General features: G+C 40.6%; 1 protein-coding gene across 1 annotated transcript in view; it reads left to right on the top strand.

The window, feature by feature from the left end:
• The window catches only part of GPI (glucose-6-phosphate isomerase), a 60,201-nt gene that overhangs the window by 40,835 nt on the left and 4,105 nt on the right, over positions 1-15,261 (top strand). The window contains exons 5-13 of the mRNA XM_074293202.1: positions 652-720; positions 3,270-3,389; positions 6,498-6,589; positions 6,672-6,819; positions 8,640-8,711; positions 10,533-10,577; positions 12,086-12,139; positions 14,552-14,612; positions 15,143-15,186. Coding sequence (XP_074149303.1) covers positions 652-720; positions 3,270-3,389; positions 6,498-6,589; positions 6,672-6,819; positions 8,640-8,711; positions 10,533-10,577; positions 12,086-12,139; positions 14,552-14,612; positions 15,143-15,186 — 705 coding nt within the window. The remainder of the gene's footprint in view (positions 1-651; positions 721-3,269; positions 3,390-6,497; positions 6,590-6,671; positions 6,820-8,639; positions 8,712-10,532; positions 10,578-12,085; positions 12,140-14,551; positions 14,613-15,142; positions 15,187-15,261) is intronic.

Here is a 15,261-nt window from a genome sequence, read left to right as displayed (position 1 = left end):
TGGAAGATGGAATGAATCTGTCTCAGCCTCTAAGAGCTACTATTGTGCTTGTCCTTCCTGTCCCTAAGAGCTTCTATGCCCCACACTGAGTACAAACCAATCATTATATCACTAGAAAACATTGTGGGATTAAATCAATGTTGAACTGGATTTAACCATTGTCTCCTCAATTCCACTTAATACCTTATTTCAGTTTCTGGCCCATAACATCTCCTTATATCAATCATACTGAACCATGCTAAATTAGAAAAACATTTGTTTCTATCAATTCCACTGACTTGTAAGAAGAATCCTTTGTTTCAAGTTCAGAGTTCTGGCCCATAACACACTATAGCACTGTTTGTTTCTTTTGGGAGTTAGTAATTACTTATAAAACTATTTATCATAACTATCAAGCAGAGAGCTGTTCTTCCTAAAATTCATTGTTTCCCCAGACTCCTTTATAAGTAGGATTTAGTTATGTTTAATCTCTCCTGGCAATAAATCATGGATCCAGAGAGAGTTACTTATTTTTCCAGGCATCTCAGGGATAGGGTCTTCATTTCATGTTTCTTGTTCTTTTGGAACTTATCAAATGAAGAAGTGACCCCTAGATTGGGGGGACAGCCCTTGGGCACCTTCAACAGATGAGTTTACTTTTTTTCTTCTCAGGCTAAATCTCGCGGGGTGGAAAATGCTCGAGAACAAATGTTCAAGGGGAATAAGATCAATTTCACTGAGGTAAGTATGGTTCAGCTCAGGCTGATGGTTTGAAATTTCCTCCTGGTAATGACTTGGACCTTCTTTTCCTTTAGAACACTGAGTTTTGTGGCCACTTAGCATAGATGATGAGTTTTAGGTAGGCAGACACTGACAGGTAAGCACAGCTGAGTTTGTGCTTGAAACAGTAGGGTTCTTCCAGAGCCAGTTTGTAAGGTCAGAACAATGGGTGATGGAACAGAGGAAAGAGCAGCAGCTCCGGAATCAGAGGGTTTGAAGGATGGAGACCCTGGAAAATCATCTAATCGATGCACTTAATTTACCCAGGAAGATACTGAGACTTGAGAAGTGGATTTTTCATCATTGTAGGAAGTCGTTAGTGTCAGAGCCCAGGTTCCCTTGATTCCCATTTCAGTGTTCTCCCTGGCCTTGTATTGCCTCCCATCCTCTAGGGCACACTTGGCTTTCTGCACTGTCACTGAGCGGTTTTGTTATGTAATTAGCTCTTAGCAATACCAGTATGGCGGCAGGTGTTTCAACATGCTCATTGCAAGACTTGCTCCAGCAAAAATGAGTGTTGTTGGGGCACAGGCCTCTCACCCTTACAGAATCGGGGAGGTTGCCTCCAATGGGGGAAGAGTTGTTTGCACTGTTACAGAAGATAGTGCTTTTGCTGAAGCCATACCATAGGAAGCAGAAATGTCTAAACTTCTGCATTTTATGAGGAGCAAAATATTATTTCAGAAGATATAAATTACTAGCGTTCCTCTTTTCTACCTGCTTCCCCCTGTGGAACTTTTCCTTTTGAACTTAACCATTAATTCCAAGGATCCCTAAAAGTTTATTTAGTAAGAAAACTGGTACAGTGTGAAAAAGGACTGTGAGGAACTTGAGGATCTGTATTTGAATCTCTACATGCTACTTATTTGACTTTGGACAAATTATTTAACCTCCTTGGGCCTGTTTTCTCATCTGTAAAATGAGTCCAATAAGATCCTTTCCAGTTCTAGAACTATGATCCTACAATCTTTTTCTTCCCTTAAAATTCAGTTGTGTTTTTTTGGGACCTGGTAATTCAATGCAACAAATGGTTCTTAGGAAGCTTTTTTGTAAGGAAGGGGCTGGGAAATATGAAGGTCAAACTGAAATAGTCTCTGCCCTCAAGGAACTTACATTCTACTTCAGAAATAAAGCATTTACCTATAGAAGTATATTTTGAAGTAATTTGAAGAGGAAACAGAATCAGTAAAGATCAGCAGAAGGATGTAGCATTTGAATTGATATTTTTTAAAGAAAAATCAGGATCCTGAATGGAGGTCAAAGAGAGGCATTCCATGTATGGGTTTCACTTTGTAAGGATGCTTGGAGATGGGTGGAATGTTGAGTTTGGGGAAATGTTGGTTTGTATTTTACTTTAATGGTCATAGGGAGCCATTGAAGGTTTTGAGTAGGGATTTGATATGATCAGATCTGTGGTTTAGGAACATTGTTTTGGCAGTTTCTTGGAGGATAGATTGGAGAATGTAAAGACTTTAAGTTGAGGGAACAATTAAGGAGGCTTCATAAGAGTCTGACCAACAAGTAATGAAGAGCTGAACTGGGATGGTGTTTCTAGGAGTTTGGGGAGCCAGGTTCCAGGAATGGAGGTAGTATTGAGGGAAAAAGGAGTGAGATGGTAACCTCATCCTTTCTATTTAGTCTCTATAAAATCTGTAGCAGTTGTGAGTCAGAGAAAATAGACAACAATCCTAAGAATAGAATTAAGCTTGCCTTGATTTCTATGGGATCATCTGTCTTCTAGACTGATGGTGGCTGTTAACTGACCTAAGCAAGAAAGACTTTCTGAGGAGGAATTGGAATATTGAGAGGGCAGGGGCAGGGCCAGGTTACCAGAGGGCTAGGAAGAGTCACTCCCTATGCCTTTGTTCTTATTGTTTCACCTTGCCTGTAATGCCCTTTTTCCTTCCACCTGTACCTCTAAAATAATCAAACTTTTTAGCATCCAGCTCAAATGTCACCTTCTCTATAAAATCTTTCCTGACTATTTCAACTCATATTGTCTTTCCCTTTAATAGTTTGCATTAGTCCCTTACTGCTGAGTGAGGAAACCTTCAAGTGATCAGAGATTCATCGTTCTTACCCTTCCCTGCATACCCAGTTCTGAGATACTGGGGAAATATAAACCTGTATGGAGTTCAGAGCTTATACTAACTTAGTCCCAGCCAGGTCCAGAATGAACATATAAACACTTGCTAATGCTTATGAAAGTTGACTGCTAGTGTTATTCTTTAAAGGTGTGTACAGTATTTTTTTTTATGGATAATCTAGTTGGTTTTGATATGCTTGTTGGGTCCTGTAGGCTGCACTTCCTGGAAGAGACTTAATTAGTCCCAGTTATTCTTACGTGGCACTTACTTTAGTATTGATTTCAACTTGAGTGACCTGAGGAGCCCAGATTTGTGTTACAATCTGACTTGGAGACCAGCAATGTGCTTTGGACTATTTTGGGTATTATGCCAAATGTTTCACAGCCAGCTTATTATGCCTTTTTTGACTCCCTTTTCTCGTAGGACCGGGCTGTGCTCCACGTGGCATTGCGGAATCGCTCCAACACACCCATGCTGGTGGATGGCCAGGACGTGGTACCAGAAGTGAACAAAGTGCTGCAGAAAATGAAGGCATTCTGCCAGGTACCAGCTGTACTGGACATATTGCATGGGGTCTCAGGGAAGTGAGTGTGTGGGCGTGTCTTTCACTTTGAATTTGTGGGTGTGTGCTGTTCATGTCTGTATGGATGAATGGGGTGAAAGGAAAGAGGGGCACAATTGTGTGGGATGTCGGTCACTATACAGATGTGGACAGCCGTAAAATACTACGTATGTATCCCATGTTAGGTTTGCTTGTGAAGGAAGACAATGAGATAAAAGAGATATTGATTGGGTGGTGGACAAGATGAGAGAGCTGACAAGCTGACACTTTGTTCATTCTCTTTACTTTCCTGGCTTTTTTTCCTAGGATAGCCTCTACTTCCCTCTCTGGGGTCTGGGTACAGAGATGTCTGTGAGACTTGGAGGGTGAGCCTGAGCCCTTGGCTTAGAATGGGAAGTTAGTTCTGTTGGGACTTCTCTGAGCCACTGAATGATTCGAGTGTCTGTCTTCAGTGGAGGACCTTTCCATAAATCCTTGCTCTGAAGAGGAGCAGGATCTCCTGATCACCTGCCAGTCTGTTCCTTTTATATAGGCCATTCTCGTGGGTCATCACTTGGTGCTTCTTTCTGTGTTGGTGTGTGGTAACCATTTGCTGCTGCTTTTTCCTCTGCTTTTTTATTTAATTTTGAAACTATCTGAAGAAGGGGAGTGTCTGTGATACTGGCTTACTAAATGGATTTTTCCTTTTTAAAAAAATTCTCTTCTCTGCTCAGCGTAGCCCTTAGCATTCTTCACCAAAACACTAACCCCTCTGTTCTCTCATACAATTAGTCTGAACTTTGAGGCCTGGAAATCCTAAGCTTTAGTTTGTGTTCTAGTCAATTGCATTAGCATTGGCTCCTGTTTGAGACCTGGTGAAGAGCCAAACCGAGAATGAATGAGCACTGGAGTAGCATGAGGAAAGGGCCTTTAATTTTTTTAAGAAAAATAAATCCAAAGGGACTGTTTAACAATTGCCAGATGGCTTCCCTTTATTCTTTTTATAATAGCAATAATAACTTCGCTCTTTATAAGTTTTGCAAAATGCTTTACCTGTATTTTCTCATTTGATCCTTTTTCTTTCTCGTTGGAAAAAGTGGTTTGAAAGTGGTATGAGCTTTGGCCATCTCTCCTGTAAGTAAGGGAAGGAAGAATGGTAGCCCTTGTAATAGTTGTGGCTCTGCTGGCTTGTGTGTAGACCAGGATGAATGGTCAGAGATGCAATGTAGGTGAAGATGAAGGGGATCTCTTTTGCAGCCACTCAAAAATTAATGACAGTGGTGTGTGTGGGGGGGTTAGGACAGGTGTAGAGAACATGTGTGACGGATTGTTGCTTAAAGTTAAGTGGCTCTTCAGAAACTTAGTGATTTTGATGTTTCCAGGACTCAGAGAGTAGCCTATCTGCAAAAGTAAGCTTTAAAATAAATTTGCAAATATTAAAAAGAACAGAGTGAGTTTAAATATGTAGCTTGATAACATTTAAAGGCGTCACGTAAGCAAGCAAGGTCTGGTGTCCTTTTAGTATTGCTCTCTAAAGTGAGGTTGGCTTTGGATTTTGAAGTTTTTAGGTGAACTTGGAGTCTGGACAATCCGAGTTGAAATTGTGCCTCAGATACTTAGCTGTGTGACCGGGCCAATCACTTTAACTTCTCTATACCTTACCTCAATACCTCTTATATAAAATGGGATAATAATAGTACCCACTTGTTATTAGGCTCAAATGAAATCATATATATAAAGAGCTTTGCTAATCTTAAAATGCTATATAAATGTTAGCTATCAGCCATTATTAGCTGCTAGCCATGAGTCACTACATATAGAAGAGTAATGTATAAGACATTAAGAAAACAATTTTCCTTTTATGGCATTTTGGAGACTAGCTAAAAGGTACCAAGAAACTTCCAGTGAAGGGTTCTCATGCTCTGGAGCACGGGGGACCTATTTGAGTGACACTCATTCTCTGGCTCTGACTGTAACTGCTTAGACTTAGGAGTCTAGAATTGGAAGAATTCCCCTCCTTTAACATAAAATCTCCCAAAGAAATAAAGTGATTTTTCCAAGGTCACAGAGACAGTGGGCCCCAGAGGAAAGATATGCACCCAAGTCCTCTGGTTCCAGAATCCATATGATTTCTGCTGTACTACATTAAATGTACTTTCTTTAAGAGATATTGTCTTATATGGATGCCACATATGTAATCTGTACCGTTCTGGGTCCCTTCCACATAGCAAATGTGTTTGTGTGATATTTTAAGACTTCTATGTTGTGCTCATAAAGAAGGAGGACGGGAAGAAGAGGAGGAAAAACACTTATTAAGCTCCTACCCTAAGCTGTGCTCATTTGATCTTCGCAACACTGGGAGGTGCTATTATTATCCCCATTTTATAGATAAGGAAACTGAGACAGAGAGAAATTAATTGACTTGCACAGTGTTACATAGCTAGTAAGTGTCTCAGGTCTGATTTGAACTTGAGTCTTCCTGACTCCCGAGTCCAGTGCTCCATCCACTGAATCACTTCGCGTTAGAAAATAGTGGATAGAGTGCTGGACTTGGAATCAGAAAGATCTGGATTCAAATTCTTTATGCCTCGCTTTCCTTATGAGGCAGTTGCACTCAATGGCCTCTAAGGTCCTTTCTAGGTTTAAATTTGATCTTAAGATCTGTGGTTTAAGTAACTATGGCCTTTGCTATTTGGGCTGAAATTTCTAGGGAACTTTTTTTCTTTTTTTTTTCCCCTGAGGCTGGGGTTAAGTGACTTGCCCAGGGTCACACAGCTAGGAAGTGTTAAGTGTCTGAGGTAGCATTTGAACTCCGGTCCTCCTGAATTCAAGGCTGGTGCTGAATCCACTGCGCCACCTAGCTGCACCCAAGAAAGTGTTTTAATGAGTATTGAGAACTCCCAAGAGGCCTGTGGGAAAAGAGAGAGAGAGTGTGTGTGTGTGTGTGTGTGTGTGTCTGTGTGTGTGTGTGTGTGTGTCTCCGAAGCTGGAGAAGAAATGATTAAGGAGCCAAAACCTTGGCATGAACACTCCTTCGGGAGCAGCACAGCATGTGTGCTGGAAACCTGAGCCTGAATGAGCTTGACGTGAGCTTCTTGGTTTGCTTGCAGCGTGTTCGTGGTGGAGACTGGAAAGGCTACACTGGGAAGACGATTACAGACGTGATCAACATCGGCATCGGAGGTTCTGACTTGGTAAGTCAGTTTCAGAGGCATACGAGCCTTTCTTCCCTTCCTTGCTTATTGAGTTGAACCTGATCTCTGTGCTTGTGGTTCTATTTGTAGGGTCCCTCTGATGGTGACAGAAGCCCTGAAGCCTTACTCCAAAGGAGGTCCTCGAGTCTGGTTTGTCTCCAATATTGACGGCACCCATATTGCCAAGACTCTTGCTGAACTCAATCCTGAAACTTCCCTCTTCATCATTGCCTCAAAGGTATGGGGTAGATACTTTTTTTTTTTTTTTTTTTTTAATAATAGCTTTTTAGTTTCAAAAAATATGCAAAGAAAAATGTCACTTTGTTACACTGCAAGTCACTTAATTTTCTGTCTCAGTTTCCTTATCTATAAAATGGGGATAATAATAGCACCTCCCAGTGTTGCGAAGATCAAATGAGATACTATTTGTAAAAGGACAGCACAGAGTAGGAACTTAATAAGCAATACTGCACAAAAAAATCAGATCAAAAAGGAAAAAAAATGAAGAAAACAAAAAGCAAGCAAACAACAGCAAAAAGATGAAAATACTATGTTGTGATCCACATTTAGCCCTCACAGTCCTCTTTCTGGATGTAGATGGCTTTCTCCATGACAAATCTATTGGAAATAGTCTGAATCACCTCATTGTGGAAAAGAGCCAAGCCAGTCACAGTTGCTCATCACATAATCTTCTTGTTGCTGTGTACAATATTCTCTTGGTTTCTACTCACTTCATGAACTATCAGTTCATGGGCAAGGAAATAAAGTGATTTGTCCAAGGTCACAGAGATAATGGGCCCAACTTTTCAAGTTGGTTTGAGGAGTGACTGAAAAGGGGCTGACAAAAGTTTGGATTTGATAGAAACAGGAAGCATCTAATATTCTGAATACCAAGATGCAAGTGTAGATTGATTTATGAAATACTGTACTCTTGAAATTTTGAGTATAATGTGAAAATATGTTTAGAATTACATGTGTTTAACCTACATTGGATTGCTTGCTGTCCAGGGGAGAGAATGGGGGGACAAGAGGGAAAAAATTTTGGAACATTTGGTTTTGCAAGGGTGCATATTAAACTATCTTTGTATGTATTTTGAAAATAAAAAGCTATTATAAAAAAGAAGAAATTTTGATCATAAAACACTGATAATTTAAATGTACTAGAAAAAATCTCTGATCAAAGGAACCCTGTAATGTATTATTTTGTAAAGTGACAGAATATTTTGTAAATAAATTGGCTTTTACTTATTTCTCTAGAATAAAAGTGCTGGCTTTTCCCTTGTGTCTATCTGACTAGCTCTCAGTTATTTCTGAGTGGATTTATTATCTGCCCTTGAGTCTTAGGCAACCACCCTGGAACAAGGAAATGATTTTTTAGAAATATGGCTTTCATTTTGAAATGAAGGTTGCTACCCAAGCTAGACTCTTTAGCATGGCTGGACCTCTGTGGGAAGTATGGGGCTTAGTATATGAAGCTGTATATGGAGGTCCTGATCTCTGGTCTGTCTGGTGGAGTGGATGATGAGCCAGGCAGGGGCTGATGCCATCCCCCCACCCATAACTTATCAGGTTTGCTTTCAGGGGGACAGAGAGGCCTCTGCTCACTCCTAGAATCTGGGTTGATCCCACTGATGCTCATTTTGGCTATATTTGAAAGGCCAGTATTGTTCTGCATGGAAGAGTCTATGTCTTTGAGTTCCCCCTAGAAGCACATGGCTGTGCATTTGAGGAGCTGTGAGAACACAGAAAGAACCTTTTCTCTTTATGCCCCAGAATGAGATTTCCAAACGGGCCTCCAATTCTCCCTTCTACATAACTGGTCTGCTTCTCTTTAAATGCTCTCTTTGATGGTTTACCCTCTCCCAGGGTATAGCCACAGCCATCATGATATCCATTGTGGTAGATGGGTGATAGCTATGGACATAGTATATTCTGTAGCACATGTATGAATGCTGTGGGTAGGGCATTTACCATAGCATGTGTGAGAAGCTGACAGCTGGGGGTATGCCATCACAACACTTGTATGTGAGTCTCTCAGCTTTGTTTTCTGACCTGCAGACATTCACCACCCAAGAGACCATCACCAATGCAGAGACAGCCAAGGAGTGGTTCCTTCAGGCAGCAAAGGATGTAAGTGAGACACACTCTGCATCATATCTTGCTTCCTATGGTCATCTGACTTAAATAACTACTTAAAAGTCTAGAGTAAATTCTAAAGTCCTCAAAAATCACTGGCATGGAAGTACTTCCCTGGGAAACCATGTATATATTCCTGGATGATGTAGACATATTTGTCACTAACTGGGGCCCTGAGGGTCTTTTAGTCATATCTGCCTTGGCTTAGGAGGGACAAGGTAGGAATGTAAATGGGGATGGGGAAAAGTAAATTTCAATTGATATCACCCTGGAGGAAGGAAAGTTAGAAAGAGAGACAATAAGAGCGGAGAGAAAGGGTGTAAAGGAGGGAGATGATGCTGGGTAAGCACAGGATGGGAAAGGAAACTGGAATGACATGACTATCATTGGAGGAGGGGTACCACAGGGTCTGTTTGGGATAAGTTCTCCAAGAGGTTTCACACTTGAAGTCTAAGGAGCAATTAGAAATGTCTCTTCTCTTTTGAATTTAAGGTGTCTGTTAACTAAATTTCAACATTTTCTTATTCCTTACCTCCTGCTGATTGTCTTCAATGACTGTTGAACAGTAGATATTTTTGATGATTAAAAAATACTTTTTCATTTTAAATGCCTAAATCAACCATGATGTATGTTTCCTACAACATGTATTGAAAGATCCTGGCCTGAGTGGCCTCATCACTGATTTAATGAGAAGGGACTATTATAACAACTGAAATACAAGTATGTTGGATCTTCCCAAAATTGTATTCACATCCATGATTTCATTCTTGCCTCAGAACTAGGAAGATAGATATAGGGCAGCAGTTTGTTATTACCATTTTACAAATGAGGATACTGAGGCTCGGGGAGGCGAGTTTCCTTTCTCAGAGTCATGCAATGAGTGAGTCACTGGGAGAACAAGGACAAGGACCCAGGTCTTTTTACCCCCTCCAAGGTTTTTTTCCATTGCAGTGTACCAAAAAAGTATTTGAGAAGAACTCAATAAATTCTTTTGTTGATTTTTGTTAATATTTTTGCCAGCTCTGGGCTGACAATCATTCAGACACTGAGACAGTCGCCCTGAGCCAAGATCTTGTGGCTTGTCAGCAACAGTCGCACCATATCTCTGGCTCGTGGGCAGGGAATGGGCTTTTGCAAAATTTCACAACAGCTGGTGGGGGATGGAGTTATTTTTGGACTCTGCTCTCATCCCTGTGGACAAGCTGACTGCTTAAGAGATGAGAAAGGGAGGGCCTGGAAGAGGAAAGTGTGAATACTTGGGGTGTTTCAGATCATCATGGAAGAATAAGAGTGGACCAGTGGATATAGTTTGGGATTTGGGGTCTAGAAACCTGAATTCAAGGTCTGGCTCTGCACAGAGCACTAAGCTATGGCATTCTGTACACTTCATCTCTCCAGGGTTCATTTTCCTTCTCTCTAAATCAAGTAAAGTTGCAGGCCCTAAAATCATAATTTTCTGGAAGTTTAATGATATTTAATCGGATGTTCCCTTTGGCAGATACCTAAATAGCACTGCCAAATTTTCTTTGTAAGGATGTTGAGAAAACTTGATGAGGTCATAGATGTAGAAATGCCCTTTTTGGGGAGTGGGGTGGAGTTAGTCAAGGTTTAAATGACTTACCCAGGATCACACAACTAATATTTGTCTGAGGCTAGATTTGAATTCAGGTCCTCCTGATTTTAGGGCTGGTGCTCTATTTATGGCACTACTTCATTGTAACAAAGTCTTAATCCCCTAGAGATGTGTATATGTGAATTATTACCATTATTATCTTACTTCTAGCCTTAACTGAATTCTCTCTTTTTTTCTTTTAGACTTCAGCTGTGGCAAAGCACTTTGTGGCCTTGTCTACCAATGCAGTAAGTATATGTTTGTCTTGGTCTTAGATTAATCCCATGCTTTCAGGTGCACAATTTGTGTCTAAGAGGTAGATCTTCAAGGTTATCTCTTCGTCTTCCTCCTTCAAAGATGGGCCCTAAAATGCCTGCCAATTAGGATGGTTCCTAATATATAATATATATAAACTCATATAAGGTCCGAGCTGGGGGATCTTGGAGAGTGTACAACCCCCTCACTACACAGAAGGGAAACTAAGGCCCAGAAAAAGCAAGTGATAGACATACTTAAGGTAATACACTGCAGTCAGTGGCCAAGCTTGGACTTGAAGTTCTTACTTGAAACTTTCTTCCTGTTAGTCCAAGGCACTTCCATTTTTACTGTGCTTCTTGTTTTTCCCATGTAGTCATGGGTCTTTATTATTTAATTATGAGAACATAAAAATGTTCTCTGAGACATTATTGTGGGGAGACAGCTGGCCTCAGTTTGGAAGGGCCTAGTTCTGTGTCCTGCCTGGGACAGTCTTAAGGACTATCCATTTACTTTGTAGTGCCTCAGGTAATTCTTTCATTTATTTATTTATTTTGTTTTTGTATTTGTATTTGGTTTGGGGTTTTTTGCTGAGGAAATTGGAGTTAAGTGACTTGCCCAGGGTCACACAGCTAGGAAGTGTTTAGTGTCTGAGGCAAGATTTGAACTCAGGTCCTCCTGACTTCATGACTGGTGCTCTGTCCACTGGCCCACCTAGCTGACCCTCAGGGAATTCTTTGAAACTAAAATGTGTAGAAAAGCGTGTTAAGAATTTCCTCACTGGAATTTTCCTATGCCAATAAAATGAAGAATCAAATCAAGGGGGGAAAAACTTGCTCTTGAGAAATTTATCCTATTGAACAAAAATGGGAATTATAATTCCAAAGAAGTTATATCTTTCTTGTGTTTCTCCTCCCTATCTAGGGAGTTCTGATAAGTGTCTTACACCCATAAAGGAAGCACCATTGTGTAGCTTTTAACTTAGTAATAATTCCTTGATCCCGCTCTTCCTTTTCACTGCCATGTTGATTTGGCATCATACTTTGGATAATGTTTCACAGACATGATTTCATTTAAACCCACTAAATGCCTGTGAGGTAGGCTGAGAAGAAGAGAAAATTTGAGCTGTTCCATAGCCTGGAGTGCCTCTTCCATGTTATATACTGCCTCTGGGAGACATTGATCAGTCTGGTGGTAGATAGTGGTAGTGGGAGAATGTTGACCCTAGTTTCTTTTCTCCTATCTATTTTCCCATTTTGTGACTTTTAGACTACCCTTCCCTGTTTTGGCACGAGCCTTGACTTTTCTGGGCTGAGTGTGTTGGGGTGGGGTGGCTAACCCTGGAATAACAATTAGCTGGAAGCTTAATAATATTTAATTGCAGGTGCCCTTTAGCAGATACCTATCTCTAGGTTACTTATGGGCATATGTGTGTTTCTGCATGGAGTAATTGCTGATGATATTCATATAATTAAAATTTCTCTTTTTTTCCCCACACTAGCCGAAAGTTAAAGACTTTGGAATTGACACTGAAAATATGTTTGAATTCTGGGACGTAAGTAGAATTTTCTTTATGCTCTGTGCCATCTCTTGTAGATTTCTAGCTACTGTAAATCACTGAAAGTAGAGAAAAGAGGGAAGAGGAAGGCATATGGGGGAAGTAATTTTGGAAACCCTTCTTTTCACAAATGTTTATTATGTAGAACACTGTGCCAGACAATGGAGAAGATAGTTTCATGAGATAACTCTAGAGCTGAGATGCCTTTGAGAAGTCATCTGGGCCAACCCTGTCATTTTGTAACAAGCAGATGGAGGGTCCAGAGAGTGGGAGTGAGCTGTCCAGTGTCCCACAAATGCTTAAATAGCAAGACCTAGCTCCTTGGACTCCTTTACTTACAGTGCTTTTTCCATTGTGCTAAGTAAGATTGTCCATGTCCTTATGGAGATTATAGCATGGAAAGAAGGGATGGACTATGGGGTAAGAGGATCTCACTTCAGCTTATTACTACCTGTATGGAATTGGTCAAATCACTTAACTTTATTCTTTCAGTCTCAGCTTCTTCAGGTATAAAATAAAGGGGTTAGACTAGTGATGTATGAAGTTCAGTTTCTGCCGTAGATCAGTAAATCAACAAGCATAAGACTGAAAACCCAGTGGAACCAAGTTGTAAAATGCTTTAAGTGTCAAACACAGGATTTGATATTTCATCCTAATGGTGTTAGGATGCTATTGAAATCTGTTGAATAGTGGGGCAAGAGAATAATATGGTTAGCTCTCCTGTTAAGAAAAATCACTTTTCCAACTGTGTGGAGGAGGGATTAGAGTGAAATGTGATTTGAGTCTGTGAAATCAATTATAAGACTATTGTAATATCAAGTGAGAGGTGATGAGAGTTGGAACTAGGGTAGTTTCTCAGAGAGAAAAGGAAGTGTATAGTAAAAATGACAATTTGACAACTGATGGGAGTGTAGTAAAAGAAAATGAAGAATCAACTGAGGGTGTGAACCTGCATATTTGGGAGAATGGACAGATAGGTATTGGGAAGTCTGGAAGAGAGATGAGTATTAAGGAGGAAAATGTGTTTTGGGCATGTTAAGCTTGAGATTCCAGTTTGAAATGTCCAATAGGAAGTTAGTTGGTAAAGTGGGATTTGGAGCTCAGAGAGAGAGAGATTAGAGTCTTTGTGGAAGTCATTCTGCAGAGAAAGGGTAATTGAATCCAGGAAACTACTGGGATCTAATGAGGTCATCAAGGGATAGAGTATAGGTAGAAAAGAGAAGAAAGCCCAGGAACAAAGCTCTGGGGTAATAGTTAATAGACATGATATGGATGAATATAAACCCAAGAAATCCGAGAAGGATCCATCAGGCATGTAGGAGGGAAATCAAGAGGGAGCAAAGCAGCTCAAAAGCAATCAGTCCATAGGGAGAAATAAGTCAGTCTATGGGGAGAAATCAAAGATTGAGGAAGAGCAGATAAAGAAATACGAGGGAATAGGATCTATGATTAGAAAACTAGGATAAAAAATCTGTGACATCCAAAGGGGAAAGTATAATACCAACAGAGGGAAGGAAACCTGTGTCATTGTGACGGTACAGGGTAGAGGAGGTTTCTTACTCTAAAACCAGGAAATTAGGGTAGCATGTGATGACCCAGAAATGCAGAAGCTACTGAAGGCCTTTTGTAAAAGGTCAGAAGTCAAGACTTGCCCTGGAACCACTGGTAGCAGCTGTCCTGTAATTAGAGCTCCTTCTCTACTTGCTTCTTACTACTTAATTTCCTTGTTGGGAGCAAGTACTGTCTCAGTTATTCTCAGCATTGACATTTCTTCTTAGGTTGTGTGGGCCTAAGAGTGGGGAGAGGTCAGCAAGGTGGAAGGCTTGGACTAAGGGCTGAACTGGCTTTGGGGAGTTAGGGCAGACCCTTGGTTGATTATGCCCACATTTGGATTTGAAATGGGACTGGCCAGCTTATTGACTTGCCATTAGAACTGAGCCTACAAATGGCCCAAAAAACCAGAGTGGAATTGGCTGCTGTAGCCTTACCTGTTCTGCCACACTCCCTTTCTTTTCCCCTTTCCCTTCCCCCAAGGGACATACTTTGTTCATTCCCGCAAGGAGACTATTCTGCATTTCACTCTTTCTTAACTAAATCTCTGCTTGTTCTCTGGACATATAACATGTGATTTTGAGAGAAGCATTTATAGGTAGATACTCTTTGGTGAAGAAAATGTGTGGTGGCTTTCTTGGCACTAGTGGGGAAATGTCTGGAACTGGACTAACAAAGAACAGAGCCTACATAGAGTACAGTCATAGGTTTTTGTCTGTGAGACTCATTTAGGGATGTTTGCATTCATGGAATATACCCTGCACAAAGTAAGAAGCACTGGGACAAAACCCTTCCCAAAGTCAGGTATGCTTTCTTTTTTTCTTGTTTTTTGTTAACATTGATTTTGTTTTTTTCTAGTGGGTTGGTGGACGTTACTCGTTGTGGTCAGCTATTGGCCTCTCCATTGCCCTGCATGTTGGTATGTATCAAATTTTTTCTTAGAATAGTTATGGTATTCCCATTTAGGAGCTTGAGCTGCTTTTTTCCCCCTACATAGTGTGTGAACTTAACTTTATGGTCAGGACCTCTAGGTTTCCATCTGGTATTAAACACTATAGCCCAAGTGATAATATTGCTTGTATAATTCCTCATTTAAACTTCATTAAATTAATCTTTTGCTGCTCAATGTGGCTGACAAGGGGAGGGAACCCTGGATGGAGAACACTAATTCACCAATGTTATTTGGATATTCTGGGTTCCTTTTTTCCTAAGAATCAAAAAGAAGTATTTTCCTCTTTGATTAAATCCAGCTTTCTCTCGTAATGCCAAATGTATCCCCAAGGATGGGGGGAGTAACTCAGAATCAACTATTTTTCACCAGCCTAAAGGGTTGCTTTTATGGCTTTGATTTCCTGGGAGGGAAAAGAGCCAGGACCCTACTCCTACTTCTTGGGAGAGATAGATAGAAAGGAGAGAACACTTTTTGCTTAGGAAGTTTTTGTCTTTTAGGTTTTGATAACTTTGAACAGCTATTGTCGGGAGCTCATTGGATGGTAAGTAGCCTTGGTGACATTTACACCATTCATGCCTTTATCAAAAGTGGGTATTTTATAATGAGTGGGCAAGTT

Source organism: Sminthopsis crassicaudata, chromosome 2 (genome assembly GCF_048593235.1).
Source record: "Sminthopsis crassicaudata isolate SCR6 chromosome 2, ASM4859323v1, whole genome shotgun sequence".
Taxonomy (NCBI): Eukaryota; Metazoa; Chordata; class Mammalia; order Dasyuromorphia; family Dasyuridae; genus Sminthopsis; species Sminthopsis crassicaudata.
Note: the sequence above shows the minus strand (reverse complement) of the source record. Positions and strands in the feature narration are given on the sequence as shown.